At 35.7% G+C, this 15,680-nt stretch overlaps 1 protein-coding gene across 1 annotated transcript in view; it reads left to right on the top strand.

Annotated features, from left to right (window-relative positions):
* Positions 1–733: 733 nt before the first annotated feature.
* Positions 734–15,680, top strand: part of SLC41A2 (solute carrier family 41 member 2) — an 85,393-nt gene continuing 70,446 nt past the window's right edge. The window contains exon 1 of the mRNA XM_021687591.2: positions 734–1,350. Coding sequence (XP_021543266.2) covers positions 796–1,350 — 555 coding nt within the window. The 5' untranslated portion in view covers positions 734–795. The remainder of the gene's footprint in view (positions 1,351–15,680) is intronic.

Below are 15,680 nucleotides of genomic sequence, written 5' to 3' on the forward strand. Positions count from 1 at the left end.
TTACATTAGGTTGTAAATAAAGTAACCATTTAATATTTAAAATATAATGCCATATACTTTACCTCTTATTATGTACTGACGTGTGAAGAGTTGTAACAATTTGATTCTGAGACCTCCCTATAGTAATAGAAGCCATCACTTTAAATATTTATTTATTTGAGGTGGGGGGGGCAGAGGGAGAGAATCTTCAAGCAGACTCCCTGCTGAGTGCAGAGCCCACGCCAGGGCTTGATCTCCCAGCCCATGAAATCATGACCTGAGCCTAAACCAAGAAGTCAGTCACTTAACCGGCTGAGCCACCCAGGCCCCCCAGAAGCCATCACTTTATTTAATGAATTTGTCTACTGTAGAACTTCAGGGACTTGATGGCTTTACATAGCCATCAATTAAGTAAAGTATGCAAAGATAAGAAACACTTTTAACAAAAATTGAGCACAATAGCTCTGTACTAGATTTCTGTTTACAGAGTAGCTGTGTGGCTCAAAACAGTTCTGTGTTTAAGCCCACAAAGTATAGATAGTGTCATTACCTTTGGGTTGGTTTAAGAACATGTGTGTTTTATTGAGAATCTTAAGTATCAAGATTGTTAATCTGATTTTTAAAAATTATTCTATTTTCTTCTTTTCAGATCCAGTCCCTCTGTGGAACTTCTAAACACCTTTTATTAGAAACATTATTTCCTACAAAATGAAGTCAACATCTTAATTTAAACCAGCATTTGTGTGGTTCTGATTTACCTACAATGGTTCATGACTCTTGAGATCTAAGGAGTACAGGGTCTTTTGCGATGACAATATGACTAACAGCAAAGGAAGATCTATTACTAATAACACAAGTAGTGGTCCAAGTAGTGGAGGAGGTTTAGTAGACTGGACTTTAAGCTTAAATACAATTCAATCTGATAAGTTTTTAAACTTGTTGTTGAGTATGGTTCCGGTAATTTATCAGAAAAACCAGGAAGATAGGCACAAGAAAGCAAACGGTATTTGGCAAGATGGATTATCAACAGCAGCACAGACTTTTAGCAGTCGATCTGAGCAGCACATGGAGTTTCACAGTTTCTCAGAGCAGTCTTTTCATGGCAATAATGGGCACGCACCAGCAAGCTGTAGCCCCAAGTATGATGACTATGCCAACTACAATTACTGTGATGGAAAGGGCACTGCAGAAGCTGCCGCCATGTTACAGAATGAAGATGCATCTAGTGATGGGGATGAAGACGCCATTGTTGAAGCAAACCAGAAATCACCAAAGGAATCCAGTGGTGTCATGGCATTGCAGATACTGGTGCCATTTTTGCTAGCTGGTTTTGGAACAGTTTCAGCCGGCATGGTTTTGGATATAGTCCAGGTGGGTTTGTCTTTTTATCTTCACTGTCTTTGTTGTTGAAAGTGCTTTGTGTAGGTTACTAATCTCAAACATTTACTTTAGATTTAATTTATCCCTTAGTGAAATGAAGGGATGCTGACTCAAGCAGAGAATCTGCTGTTTCTAGGTGTTTTTGTTCGTTTGTTTTCCTTTAGAGGTTCTAAGAGAATAGTCTCCTTCTGTCAAGTGACTCTTCATAAAGGATTGCAATGGTGAAATAACCCCAAAATGGGTACAGTGCAAAACCCAATAAATGTTATATTTAAATACTTCTTCATTTTTTAAAATAAAAACATATACTTGTTAAAATGAATTCAAACAATGCAGAGTATTAAATAAGAAGATAAAAAATCTTCCCTCTTCCTTCTCTTCAAACCAAACTCTCTTCCCCTGCAGAGATTATCATCATTAAGGGTTTGTGTTTACATGCAGACATTTTTCTATGCTTTCATATATGCCTATGTGCAGAGTTTCTTTTTCAGAAAAAAATGAAGTGCTATATATATTTTTCTACAACTTATTTTCATTGCTTAATAATATATCTTAGACATTTTTCCAAAGTAATAACGAAGAAGTTCTGCCTTTTAAAATGAGAGCTTCATATTCCATTGTATATACATACTGAAATTTACTTATTCACTCTCCCATGCTAATGCTATAATGAATACCCTTATAAATATATCATTATATACTTACACTAATATTTTCATAGGATAGATTTTAAAAATGGGATTGCTGGGGATTAGGGTAAGTGTATGTGTTTAAAATTTTATAGAGACCATCAGATTGACTTTCAGAAAGATTACACCAAATATTTATACTCCTACCATCAATGTAGATATACTTTTATTTTTCCATGTCCTTATGAGGGTTGAATATTCTTGATCATTTTCGTTTTTGGTAATTGATAGGGAAATATTTTCGTATTTTAATTAACATTCTTTAATTATTATTAATGTTTAAGCATGTTTTTATATGCCTATTGGCCATTCTCAGTTCTTCTATGAATATTTCTTATATGAATTACTTTTTTGTATCTATTACCCATTTTAAAAATATTTATGTGCTACTTATTGATTTGTAGGAATTCTTAATGTCGTATGGTTATAGAATTACCTATTATATAATTATCTTTCTAAAGTAGTAAGTGTTAAAATGCGGCATTCTGTTATTATGAGTTTTCATTCATCAATCAGAAAAAGATTGGCTTTGGGAAAGTGTTAAATTGAATAACATTTGTTGCCCTTGTCTTTTCATTGCTTGCTCCCTAAAAGAAATCTCAGGTCATTTGTGACACCAAAATTTTTTTTAACAGATAGCATTTTTATCTAAATGGAAAACACACATAAATAGAAACAATTTTTCCACCATCAGTTGGAGAAAGGATATGAAAAGAACTGTCTTAAGATGTATATTGGATTTTTACAGCAATCAGACAAGAAAAAAGAAATAAAGGGCATCCAAATTGGTAAGGAAGAAGTAAAACATTCACTATTTGCAGATGACATGAGACTATATATAGAAAACCCTTAGGACTCCACCAAAACTACTACTGTTGATAAATGAATTCAGTAAAGTCACAGGATACAAAATTAATAAATCTATTGCATTTCTATACACTAATAATGAAATTGCCCAAAGAGAAATTAAGAAAACAATCCCACTTATAATTGTGCCAAAAATACTAAATATCTATTATTAAACAACCAAGGAGGTGAAAGACTTGTACTCTGAAAACTATAAAACACTGATGAAAGAAATTGAAGGTGATCCTATTAATGTATTGTTGGGTCCTATTAGCTAGGATTTTGTTGAGAATTTTGGGAATCCATATTCATCAGGGATATTGGTCTGAAATTCTCCTTTTTGATGGGGTCTTTGCCTGGTTTGGGGATTAAGGTAATGCTGGCCTCATAGAATGAGTCTGAAAGCTTTCCTTCTGTTTCTATTTTCTGAAGCAGAGAAAGTCAATTATCATACGGTTTCACTTATTTGTGGAACATAAGGAATAGCATGGAGGACATTAGGAGAAGGAAGGGAAAAATGAAGGGGGGGAAATTGGAGGCGGAGACAAACCATGAGAGACTATGGACTCCGAGAAACAAATTGAGGGTTTTAGAGGGGAGGTGGGTGGGGGAATGGGTATTAGGGAAGGCACATATTGCATGGAGCCCTGGGTGTTATACGAAAACAATGAATCATGGAACACTACATCAAAAACTAATGATGTACCGTTTGGTGACTAACATAACATAATAAAATAAAATTAAAAAAAAAAAGAAATTGAGGATGACACAAACAAATGGAAAGCTATCCCATGCTCAGGGATTGGAAGAACCAATATTATTAAAGTGTCCATACTACCCCAAAGCAATCTACAGATATAATACAATCCCTATCAAAATACCAACAGCATTTTTCAGAGAACTAGAACAAATAGTACTAAAGTTTGTATGGAAACACAAAGATACTGAATAGCCACAGCAACCCTGAAAAAGAACAAAGCTGGTAGGTGTCACAATCCCCAGATTTTAAGATATACTACAAAGCTCTAGTAATAAAAACAGGGGGTGCCTGGCTGGCTCAGTCAGTAGAGCATGTGACTCTTGATCTCAGGGTCATGAGTTCAAGCCCCACATTGGGTGTAGGGTTTACTTAAGAAAAAAAAAAAAAAAAAGAATGATACTGGCATAAAAACAGACACATAGATCAATGGAACAGAATAGAGAGCCCAGAAACAAACCCATGCTTATACAGTCAATTAATCTATGACAAAGGAGGCAAGAACATACAATGAGGAAAATATGGTTTCTTCAACAAAAGGTGGTGTGAAAACTGAACAGCTACATGCAGAAGAGTGAGACTGGACCACTTTCTCACACCATACAGAAAAATAAGCTCAAAATGGATTAACCTAAGTGCGAGACCTGAAACCATAAAACTCCTAGAAGAGAGCACAAGCAGTAATTTCTCTGACATTGGCCAGAGAAACATTTTTCTAGATATGTCTCCTCCGACAAGGGAAACAAAAGCAAACGTAAACTATTGGGACTACACCAAAATAAAGAGGTTTTGCACAGTGAGGGAAACCATCAACAAAACAAAAAGACAACTGAATGGGAGGAGATATTTGCAAATGATATGTCCAATACGAGGTTAATATCCAAACTATATGAAGAACTTACACAACTCAACACCAAAACCCACAAATAATCTGATTAAAAATGGGCACATTTTTTTCTGAAGAAGACCTACAGATGGCCAACAGACGCATGAAAACATGTTCAACATCAGTAATCATCAAGGAAATGCAAATCAAAACCACAGTGAGATATCACCTTAGACCTGGCAGAATGGCTAAAATCAAATACGCAAGAAATAACAAGTATTGGGCGCCTGGGTGGCTCAGTTGGTTGAGCGACTGCCTTCGGCTCAGGTCATGATCCTGGAGTCCCGGGATCGAGTCCCGCATCGGGCTCCCTGCTTGGCAAGGAGCCTGCTTCTCCCTCTGACCCTCCCCCCTCTCATGTGCTCTCTGTCTCTCTCATTCTCTCTGTCTCAGATAAATAAATAAAATCTTTAAAAAAAAAAAATAACAAGTATTGGTGAGGTTTTGTGGAAAAAGGAACTCTGGGGCACTACTGGTGGGAATGCAAACTGGTGCAGCCATTGTGGAAAGAGTGTGGTGCTTCCTTAAAAAATTAAAAAATAGAGATACCATATGATCCAGTAATTCCATTATGATATTTACCTGAAGAAAATGAAAACACTAATTCAAAAAGTTATATGCGCCCCTATGTTTATTGTACCATTATTTACAATAGCCGAGATGTGGAAGCAACCCAAGTGTCCATTGGTGGGTGAATGCTTAAATAAAAAGTGGTATATATACAATGGAATCTTATTCAGCCATGAAAAAGAATGAGATCTTGCCATTTGCAACATGGATGGACCTAGAGGGTATAATGCTAAGTGAAATAAGTCAGAGAATGACAAATACTATATGATTTCACTCATATGTGGAATTTAAGAAACAAAATGTAAAAAAAAAGGAGACAAAAACAGACTCTTAAATACAGAGAACAAACTGATGTTACCAGATGGAAGGTGGGTGGGGAGATTAGGTAAAATAGGTAAAGGGGATTAAGAGTACACTTATCTTGATGAACACTGAGTGATGTATAGAATTGTGGAATCATATTATTGTACACTTGAAACTAATATAACATTGTGCGTTAATTATCCATCAGTAAAAAGTGTTGGGGAGAATAGAAACTTTGCAGATGTAATTAATTTAAAGATATTGAGATGGGAGAGTTTGTGGATTTTCCAGGTGGGTCTTAATAAGAGGGAGACAGGAGGTTAGAGTGAGGGAGGTAGAAAGTATATTGAATTTTTGAATGGACTGTAAAACTAACAGAGGACCAAATCTACCTGTCCCCTTGAAATATTTCAAGTTGTTACAATAGTATCACAACAGCTAAAATGAATAAGCTGTTTCAGTTTGACTTTTTTTTTCTTGATATACCAATTACTCTGAAGAAACACTCAACATTTAATCTAGAATGATAGTAACATCTATAAGATTAATATGTTATGGATTATTAGAATATTTATATAGCTTATGTACCTTCCTCTGGTGTAATGTTTACTTATTTCTTGATACTATTTGAGATAATAACATGTGTATAATTGATTTATAATATTAAACTTTAGTGTTAAAAATTATAAAAACAAATGTTTTGAAAAATTTCATTTAAATATGCTTTTAAAAACTTTTAATTGTGAAAATTAACACATATAGAGTATAAAAACCAAAAATGTACAGCTCAGTGAATTTTCATGACACAAGCAACCATATAACTATCAGGTCAAGAAACAGAATCTTAGCAGTACTTCATTAGTCTTCTTTGTGCTCCCTTGTGATTGCTACCCTTTGTTCCCCATCACCAAAGATAATCAATAATCAGATTTTATGAACCGTACTTCTTTGTCTTTATAAATGTGCATCATTAAACACCATTGTTTGGTTTTACTTAATTTTTCTAAAACTTTATACAATGAAGTGTAGAATACATATTCCTCTGTGTCTGGCTTTTTTTGTTCAACATTATGTAAGTTTTATGAAACTGTAGTTCATTGATTTTTATGGCTATATATTAATCCAGTTATCAATAGATCACAGTATATTCTCTTTGCTATTGATGGACATTGAGTTCATTGGTGTTTTTCCAGATTCTGGGTGCACATGTGCATGCATTTCTGTTGTATATACATGTAGAAATGGAATTTCTGGGTCTTAGGATATACAGGTATTTAAATTTAGTATATGTCAAATGGTTGTACCAATTTACAGATTAACTAGCTGTGTATGAGAGGTCTCATCACTCTGTGTTCTTATTTATACAAGGTATCAGCAGTCTTTTTAAGTTGAGAAATTCTGGCATATGTGTGGTGGTTTTAATGGGGATTTCCCTCATGACTAATGATGTTTACTGACCATTTATTTGGACATGACTGGTAAAGTTTTTTTTTAATTCATTTTCTTATTTGTTAGATTTTTTCTTACTGATTTGTAAGAGTTATCTGTGTATTCTGGATACAAGTCCTTTAGTTATACGTATTAAAAATATCTTTCTCTCTTCTATGGCTTTTTCACTCTCTCAATGAGTTTTAATGAGCAGAAATTCTTAATTTTGATATAGTGCCTTTTTTCCTACTTTTCCATGGTTTGTACTTTTTGATTCCTGCTTAAATCTTTCCATACTTTCTTACCTTCTTAAAGTTTTGTTGTTTTGCCTTTACATTTTGCCTTCTACATTTAGATCATTCTCTCCCTGGAATAATTTTTTATAGAGAGTTTGAAGTAGGGATTGTGTTTTGTTTTGTTTTGTTTTTCTTTCCACATGGATTTCCAGTTGTGTCTGCACTATTATATAACCAAAGTCTTTGTTATAAATCAAGTACACATTTATGTGCAGATGTGTTTCTGGGCTCTCTATTCTACTCCTTTGGTGTATTTATATTGCTTGGCATGAATATACACTATCTTAGTATCTAGTAGAGAATGTTCTCTCCATGTTCTTCCTCAAAGTGCTTTGGTTATTCTTTTTCCTTTGCACTTTCATGTACATTTTAGTTTAAAAGCTTGCCAATTTCCACAAAAAAAGTTGCAGTTGTGATTCTGATTGCATTGAATCTACAGATAATTAGGAGGAGAATTTACTCTTTACAATGCCGACTCTTCTGATACATGTACATGGAATAGCCCTCTCCAGTTATTTAGGTCATCTTTAATTTCCCTCGCTGATGTTCTCTAGTTTCTAAACACACATCTTTTACATTTTTGTTAGGCTCTTTCCTAGTTATTTCATCCTTTTTATGCTATTGTAAATGGTATAGTTCTTTAAAAAATTCACTTTCTGGGCGCCTGGGTGGCTCAGTTGGTTAAGCGACTGCCTTCGGCTCAGGTCATGATCCTGGAGTCCTGGGATCGAGTCCCGCATCGGGCTTCCTGCTCGGCAGGGAGTCTGCTTCTCCCTCTGACCCTCCTCCCTCTCACGCTCTCTCTCATTCTCTCTGTCTCAAATAAATAAATAAAAAATCTTAAAAAAAATAAATAAATAAATAAAAAATTCACTTTCTGTTTGTGTGTATGTATTGACCCTGTATCTAGCAACTTTGCTAAAATCACTTACTAATATTAATAACTCATATGTAAATTATTTTAGAATTACTTCATCATAACCATATTATCTGTGAATAATGGCAGTATTTCTTTCTTTCTAAACCATTTATTTGTTTGTTTATTTATATGTTTATTTATTTTGGTTCCATTCTGTACTGGCTAGGACCTCCAAAGCATTATAAAATAGAAGTGATGAAAGCAGGCTTGTCTTGTTCCACATTTCAAAGAGAAAGCTTTCGACAGTTCCTCATGAAGTATGGGGTTTGCTACTGATTTTTGTAATATTCTTTATCATATTAAGGACGTTTCTTTTTTTAACTTACTGAGGTTTGTATTAAAAATCATGAATGGATGTTGAATTTTATCAAATGCTTTCTCTCTATTTATTGTTAACACTCTATGATTTTTCCCCTTTATTTGTTGCTGTGTTGAATTATATTGATTAAACCAATCTTACATTTCTGGGATAAGATAACCTGGTCATGATTTATTGTTCTTTTTATACAATTCTGATTAATTTTGCTAATATTTTGGTGAGAATTTTTGCATCTATATTCATATGTAAGATTAGCCCATAATTGTCCTTCTCATAATGTCATTAACAGTTTTCATTAAGGTAGTACTAGTCTCATGAGTGAATTTGAAAATGTTCTCTTTTTCCTTCCTATTCTTTGTTAAGGTTTATGTCACTTTGTCATTATTTCGTCCCTAAGTATTTGGTATAATTCCCTGATGAAGGCATCTGGGTCTGCTGTTTTCTGTGGGGGAATGTTTTTATTTACAGCTTGAGTTTCTTTAGAAGTCACAGGGCTAATCAAAATTTTCTATTTCTTCTTGTGTTTATTTTCGTAAGTTTTTTAAAAAAATTTTCACCATTACATCCCTAGCAGATTGAGTAGATTCTCAGTAAATGTTTGTTGAATAAATGTTGAACAGTCACTGTTTATTGAAGTTTGCTGTAGGCACTGCCCTAAGCTCGTTATGTACATGATCTATTTTAATCCCTACAAGAAAACTGTAGGGAAGGTGCTATTGTCTGTTTTATAAAAAAACAAACAAACAAAAAACAACTTTGTTATTAGGTGTTAGAGCTGAGGATTGGATCTTGATCCAAATTCAATATCTATGCTCTTAACCACTACACATTATACAAACTTAATGCATGTGAAAGCTTTTGTAATCCTTTAAGGGCCACATACCTCTTTTTTTTTTTTTTTAAGGTTTTATTTATTTATTTGACAGAGAGAGCACACACACAAGCAGGGGGAGTGGGAGGGGGGCAAGCAGGCTCCCCACTGAGCAGGGAGCCCCATGCGGGGCTCGATCCCATGACCCTGGGATCATGACCTGAGTCGAAGGCAGACTCTTAACCGACTGAGCCACCCAGGCCCCCAAGGGCTACATACTCTAATGTGATAGAGTTCAGGGCCAGTTTTAAACAACTAAAAAACTAAAGTTTGTCTTCGGTACTATCTTAGTCTGCTTGGACTGCTATAATGAAATACTACAGACTGGGTGGCTTAAACATTAGACACTTATTTCTCACAGTTCTGGAGGCTGGAAAGTCTAAGATCAAGGTCCCAGTCTATCCTGTTCCTGGTGAGAGCTCCTTTTCTGGTTTGCAGAGAGCTGCCTTCTCTCTGTGTCCTCACATGCTGGAGAGAGCAAGGGCTGGTGCTTCCTACTCTTATAAAGGCACCAGCCCTATCAGATTCGGGCCCTACTCTTATGACTTCATGTAACCTTTATCACCACCTCATGGGCCCTATCTCCAAATACAGTCACATTGGGGATTAGGGCTTCAACATAGAAATTATGAAGGTGACACGATTCAGTCCCTAGCAGGTGTTGTTACATGTGCTGCCTCAGCTGGATTATCAAATTCAGGATAAGGGGTTAAACAGCCATTAGTGTCTTAAGGCAGTACTTTAATATGTGGCTGTTGGCAAATTAGGGTAGATTGCTTGGCCATTATCTGCTTTCTATTTATTAGGACATCTATTCCCTGTTTTATGTAAGACCTGCTCTGGCCCTGCCTCTCTGCTTTTACTTTTATTATTTAATTGTCAATCAGCTTGGAGTGGTTAATTAATGTTTGCTGAGAAAATTTGCCAAGATCACCTGTTTTGGGTGAGAGTAATAATTCAAAGGTTGAGTTTTATAGATATTTCCTCACTTTACAAATGAGGGATGAGTGAGGCTCAGAGAGCTTCCTCAGCTAGCAAATACAGGGTATGAATTCAAATTTAGAATTTTTACCCCAAAGTTGATGCCTTTTTATATTAGTGGGAAATACGAATACTTAGATTATAAATACTAAAGTGTGTGACTGAACACTTAAGTACCTTTAGAAATAAGAAGATTGCTGTAGGACTTCTACTGAAGTACCAGAAAGACCTATAGAGATATGGAATGTTCTTTTTACATATTCAGGCTTACCCCAGGGAGTAAGCGTTTGTCCCAGTCTAAACTACCTTTGTGTGCTTGTGCCTTACAATATCGCTTTACTCATCCTGGGCCCTAAATTAAAGAACTTAGTACAGGAGCCTGTGAAGCACAATTATAGTACCTGGGAGATCAGTGTTCAGTAAGTGGTGTGGTATTAACAGGTATCATTCCTTGAATGTTCTTTGTCAGTACATTGTGTGAGTTATCGCACCTGATGTTTATGAAGACTCTGAGGTAGGTGGTGTTATTTCCATTTTATGTACAAGGCTTAGATATTAAGTTATTTGCCTAAGGTCACTTAACTGGGAAGTGGCTGAATTAAACCCAAGTAGGCTTTTAACTACTTACTGTACTGTCTCCTTGCTTATAGGGGACATATCTTATCTTTGGATCACCTTCTATGGTCAGAACTTTTCTGTTGTAAGAAATTAAAACCCAACTAACCAGTTAATTTAAGCAATAATAATAATAAAGAATGCATTGTCTTTTGTAACTGGGAAGAATAGGTGTACAGCCTACCTCAGATATAACTAGATCAGGGACTTAATTTTATGATTATCTTCTCTCTGTCTCTCATTTCAATTTCCTTTTTGTTTGTTGCCCACATTCTCTCCTATTGCACATAGGTCCTGACAGTTGTGGGGTCATATCCTTTTAGTTTCTTCTACAAAGGGAAAGAATGAGCTATCCTCTGTCTTCAGTTTGGAAGATTCTAAGGAAGAACTCTTCAGTTGGCTTGTCATTGGTCACATGCTTACCTCTAGGGGACCAGTCAATGTGATTAGGGAGATGAAATAATATGATTAGCGCTGTTTGAGTTACACTTCTATCTCAGGGGACAGATGACCACTCAGATCAGCAATTTCACTAGAAGCACAAAGAATAGGAATTTAACTGCTTCTCAAGTGGAAGGGAGTGGATATTGTTTCAAGGAAAATGGAGATGGAAAAGTATGCACAGGAGGTAAGAACAGCACCTTTAGTGTAGTGACCCCTCACATACAAGACTTGGCTCCTCCATGGTCTTTTTGTTTATCTGAGACCGTGGTTCTCAAAGTGTGCTCCCTGAACCAGTAGCATCAGCATCATCTGGGAACTTAGATACACGAATTCTCAGACTCTATCCCAGCTCTACTGAATCAGAAACCTGGGGTGAGGTCCAGCAAACTATTTTTACAAGCTTTATTATTTCTGGTGATTTTGATGTGGGCTCCAGTTTGAGAACTATGAATCTCGAGTAATGTAAGTTCCCTTACTACTGGTAAATGGAGTTGGGTGGGATAGTTAGTCCACATAGTCTTTGGTCCCACTTAAGTAGGGCCCAGTCCAAAAAACCAACCTAATGCCTTACACAGAGCAGACATTCAATAATTCCTTGTTCAATGAATGAATGAAATGAAATAAACTCTACTTTGTTACAAATATTCCTGAATTTTGATAATCAAACTTAGAGTTTTATTTTATTTATTTTATTTTTTTATTTTTTTTAAAGATTTTATTTATTTGAGAGAGAGAGAATGAGAGACAGCATGAGAGAGAGGAGGGTCAGAGGGAGAAGCAGACTCCTTGCTGAGCAGGAAGCCCGATGTGGGACTCGATCCCGGGACTCCAGGATCATGACCTGAGCCGAAGGCAGTCACTTAACCAACTGAGCCACCCAGGCGCCCCTCAAACTTAGAGTTTTAAATGATAGGATTCAGAATTGGAAATATCCTGGTCCAAGCTCTTTGTCTTTTCTTCCCTCACTAAAAATAAGCAAATTGTTTTGAATGATTAGCCCAAGAACGTACAGCTTGTCAGTGGCAGAGCCCTGTCTTGTGGATAAATCCTGTGCTCTGTATAACATGTTGTATGCGTATCTTGGATTGTCCATAGACCTAATCTATTATAAGATTCTGTAAAATGAGATTACTGTTAGCTGCCCATCCATCTAAAAGAAATGTAAGTAAATTGAGCTAATACCTTTGGAACTTCCAGTAATTCCTAGGTAAATTTATACTGATCATTAGAATATTATTGAAAACTGATGTCTGCCAAACCCTGAGATCTATTATGTTTTATGAAGACAGTATCGTTGCAGTGCTGAAAATACTCCTTTGAAATAGAGGATAGTATAACTCTCAAATATTCCTTTGTTTATTACTATACTGCTGTGTGTGTTTTGGAATTCAGATGGAATGATGCAATACCTAAGCCGTATTTCTAACCATGGAACTCTGAGTGAGGGCTATTTTTCTGATATGGAAAGTAGAGCGGTCAGAGAGAAAACGGATACTTTATTGAAGTTTTGTGGACAAAATGCCAGTGTTTTAAAAGTGCAAAGAGAAGGGAAGAGGGCAGTATCAATGTTAGACTAATTTTTGTCATCAGTTTCTCAATTCACAAAATTAGGAAGTCATTAGCATGTTTGTCTCTCCTTGTAAAGCATAGCTATCGTTTTAGAGTTTGTATTAAAGAGAAAATATCTCTTTTAACATAGCTGTGATCTCAGGAAGGCACTAGCATTCCCTCTGATGTAATGGATCTGGATTTTATTTAAAAAATAATACATGCACTTTGACTTCTGGGAAGCTGTAGTAAATGTACGTTTACCTATCCTGCCCATTAAGTACAACAACAAAACAAAACAAAACCCTGGAAATTTTATATAAATCAAACATACGAAGACTCTGTGAAAGGTGGAAAGAAGATAGTCTGGTTAGGCCCTTTTTGCTTCATATATCCCGATTTGGAGTTAAAGAAGCCAGCAACCTGGGAATACCAACAGATGCAAACAACAACAACAAAAAACCTGCTCTCTCTAGCTAAAGGACTAGGAAAGGGGCAATCTAGTGAGACAGAAACCTTGTAGACAAGAATTGTTCTACTCTAGCCAACCATGACAGAAAAGACTGTGGTCTCACCCACACACCCAGAGTCGCAAAGCCTCAGTTTGGGGCTGTAATGAACAACATGGATATATGTGGAGGGCATTATGCTAAGTAAAATATGCCAGATGGAGAAAGACAGCTACTGCATGGTATCACTTACATGTGGAATCTTAAAAAAAAAAAAAAAGTCAAACTCAAAGAAACAGAGTAAAATGGTACTTGCTGGGGGATGGGGGAAATGGGGAGAGGTTGGTTAAAAGGTACAAACTTTCAGTTATAAGATAATAAATTCTGAGGATTGAGTGTATAGCGTGGTGACTATAGTTGATAATACTGAACTGTATAATTATTACTTGCTAAATAAGACAGTAGGTCTTAAGCATTTTCACCAAAGAAAAAGGTAACAATGTGAGTTAATGGATATGTGAATTAACTCAGTGGTGGGACTCCTTTCACAATGTGTGTGTATATCAAATCATCATGTTATACACTTTACATATATTACACTTTTTTCAGTTATACCTCAATAAATCTGGGGAGGAAGAGGCTGTAGTGAGGTACCCCAATACTTCAGGGTGATATTAGAGAAGGGCATGTAGGGTGCTAGGATTTTCATTTTTGTTGGCTAATAATGAGAGCCCCTAATAGAACTGAAAGGAGAAATAGAAAAATCCACAATTATAGTTAGAGTCTTCAACACCCTTCTCTCAACAATTGATAGAACAAATAGAAAATCAGCAAGGATATAGAAGGACTCAACAGCACCACCAGCCAAACAAGATCTAATTGACATTTACAGAACACCCCTCCCCCCCAAACAGCAGCATACACATGCTGTTCAAACTGTCATAGATCATACACCAAGGTAGGCAATATCCTGGGCCATAAACCAAACCTCAAGTTTAAAATATTGAAATCATTCAGAGTGTGTTCTCCAATTACAATGTAATCAAACTAGAAATCAGTAACAGAAAGAAAACAGAAAAATTTCCAAATACCTGGAAATAACATACCTTTAGATAATCCATGTTCAAAGGGGAAGTCTCAAAAAAGTAAAAAACAAAACACTGAACTGAATGAAAATGAAAATGTAACATCAAAATTTGTGAGTCACAGGTAAAGCAATACATAGATGGACATTTATAGAATTAAATGCATACATTAGAATGAGGGGAAAAAAATCTTGGGACGCCTGGGTGGCTCAGTCGTTAAGCATCTGCCTTCGGCTCAGTTCGTGATCCCAGGGTTCTGGGATCGAGCCCCGCATCGGGCTCCCTGCTCGGTGGGAAGCCTGTTCTCCCTCTCCCACTCCCCCTGCTTGTATTCCCTCTCTCGCTGTCTCTCTCTGTCAAATAAATAACTAAAATCTTTAAAAAAAAAAAATCAACAATTGAAGCTCTCATCTCAAACTCAGAAAAAGATGAACAAAATAAACCCATAGCAAGCAGAATTAAAGCAAAAATTTCAATTGAAAGCAAGACAACAATAGAGAAAACTGATGAAACATATAGTTGGTTCTTTGAAAAGATCAGTAAAACTGACAATCTGGAGCAATACCACCAAAAAAAAAAAAAAAAAAACCTAAATTACTGTATCAGGATGAAATGGGGGATATCACTATAGATCCTATAGACATCGAAAGAATAATAAAGGAATACTATAGACAACTCTGAACACATATATTTTCCAACTTACACAAAGTTGGACTGCTTCCTTGAAGAACATAACTACCACAAGGAACCCAACATGAAATAGATCATTTGAATAGCTCTGTACCCACTAAGGAAATTGAATGTATAATTTAAAAAAACTCCTAAAAAAGAAACCTTCAGACCCAGGTAGTTTCACCTGAAAATTCTATCAAATGTTTTAAGCAGAATTAACACTAATACTATATAAGCTCATTTGGAAAACTGAAGAGGAGGGAACAATTTTCAATTCATTTTAAGAAGCTAGTATTACCCAGATACCAAAACCAGAGACAATGCAATTTTCGTTAAAGCTACAGATTAATCTCCTGTATATAAACAAACAAACAAAAATCCTTAACAAAACACTGGCTAATAGAGTTCAGCAATATATAAAATGAATTATACACCATGAACAAGTGAGGGAAGCAAGTCTGGCTCAACATTTGAAAATTAATCAATGTAATTTACCATATTAACAGGCTAAAGAAGAAAATCACATGATAATGCAACTGATGCAGAAAAAGCATTTGACAAAATTCACTCGTTCATGATAAAAACTCAGATAATTAGGAATAGAGTGGAATTTCCTCAGCATTATACTTAATGGTGAAATATG

Source organism: Neomonachus schauinslandi, chromosome 5, assembly GCF_002201575.2.
Source record: "Neomonachus schauinslandi chromosome 5, ASM220157v2, whole genome shotgun sequence".
NCBI classification, from domain to species: domain Eukaryota; kingdom Metazoa; phylum Chordata; class Mammalia; order Carnivora; family Phocidae; genus Neomonachus; species Neomonachus schauinslandi.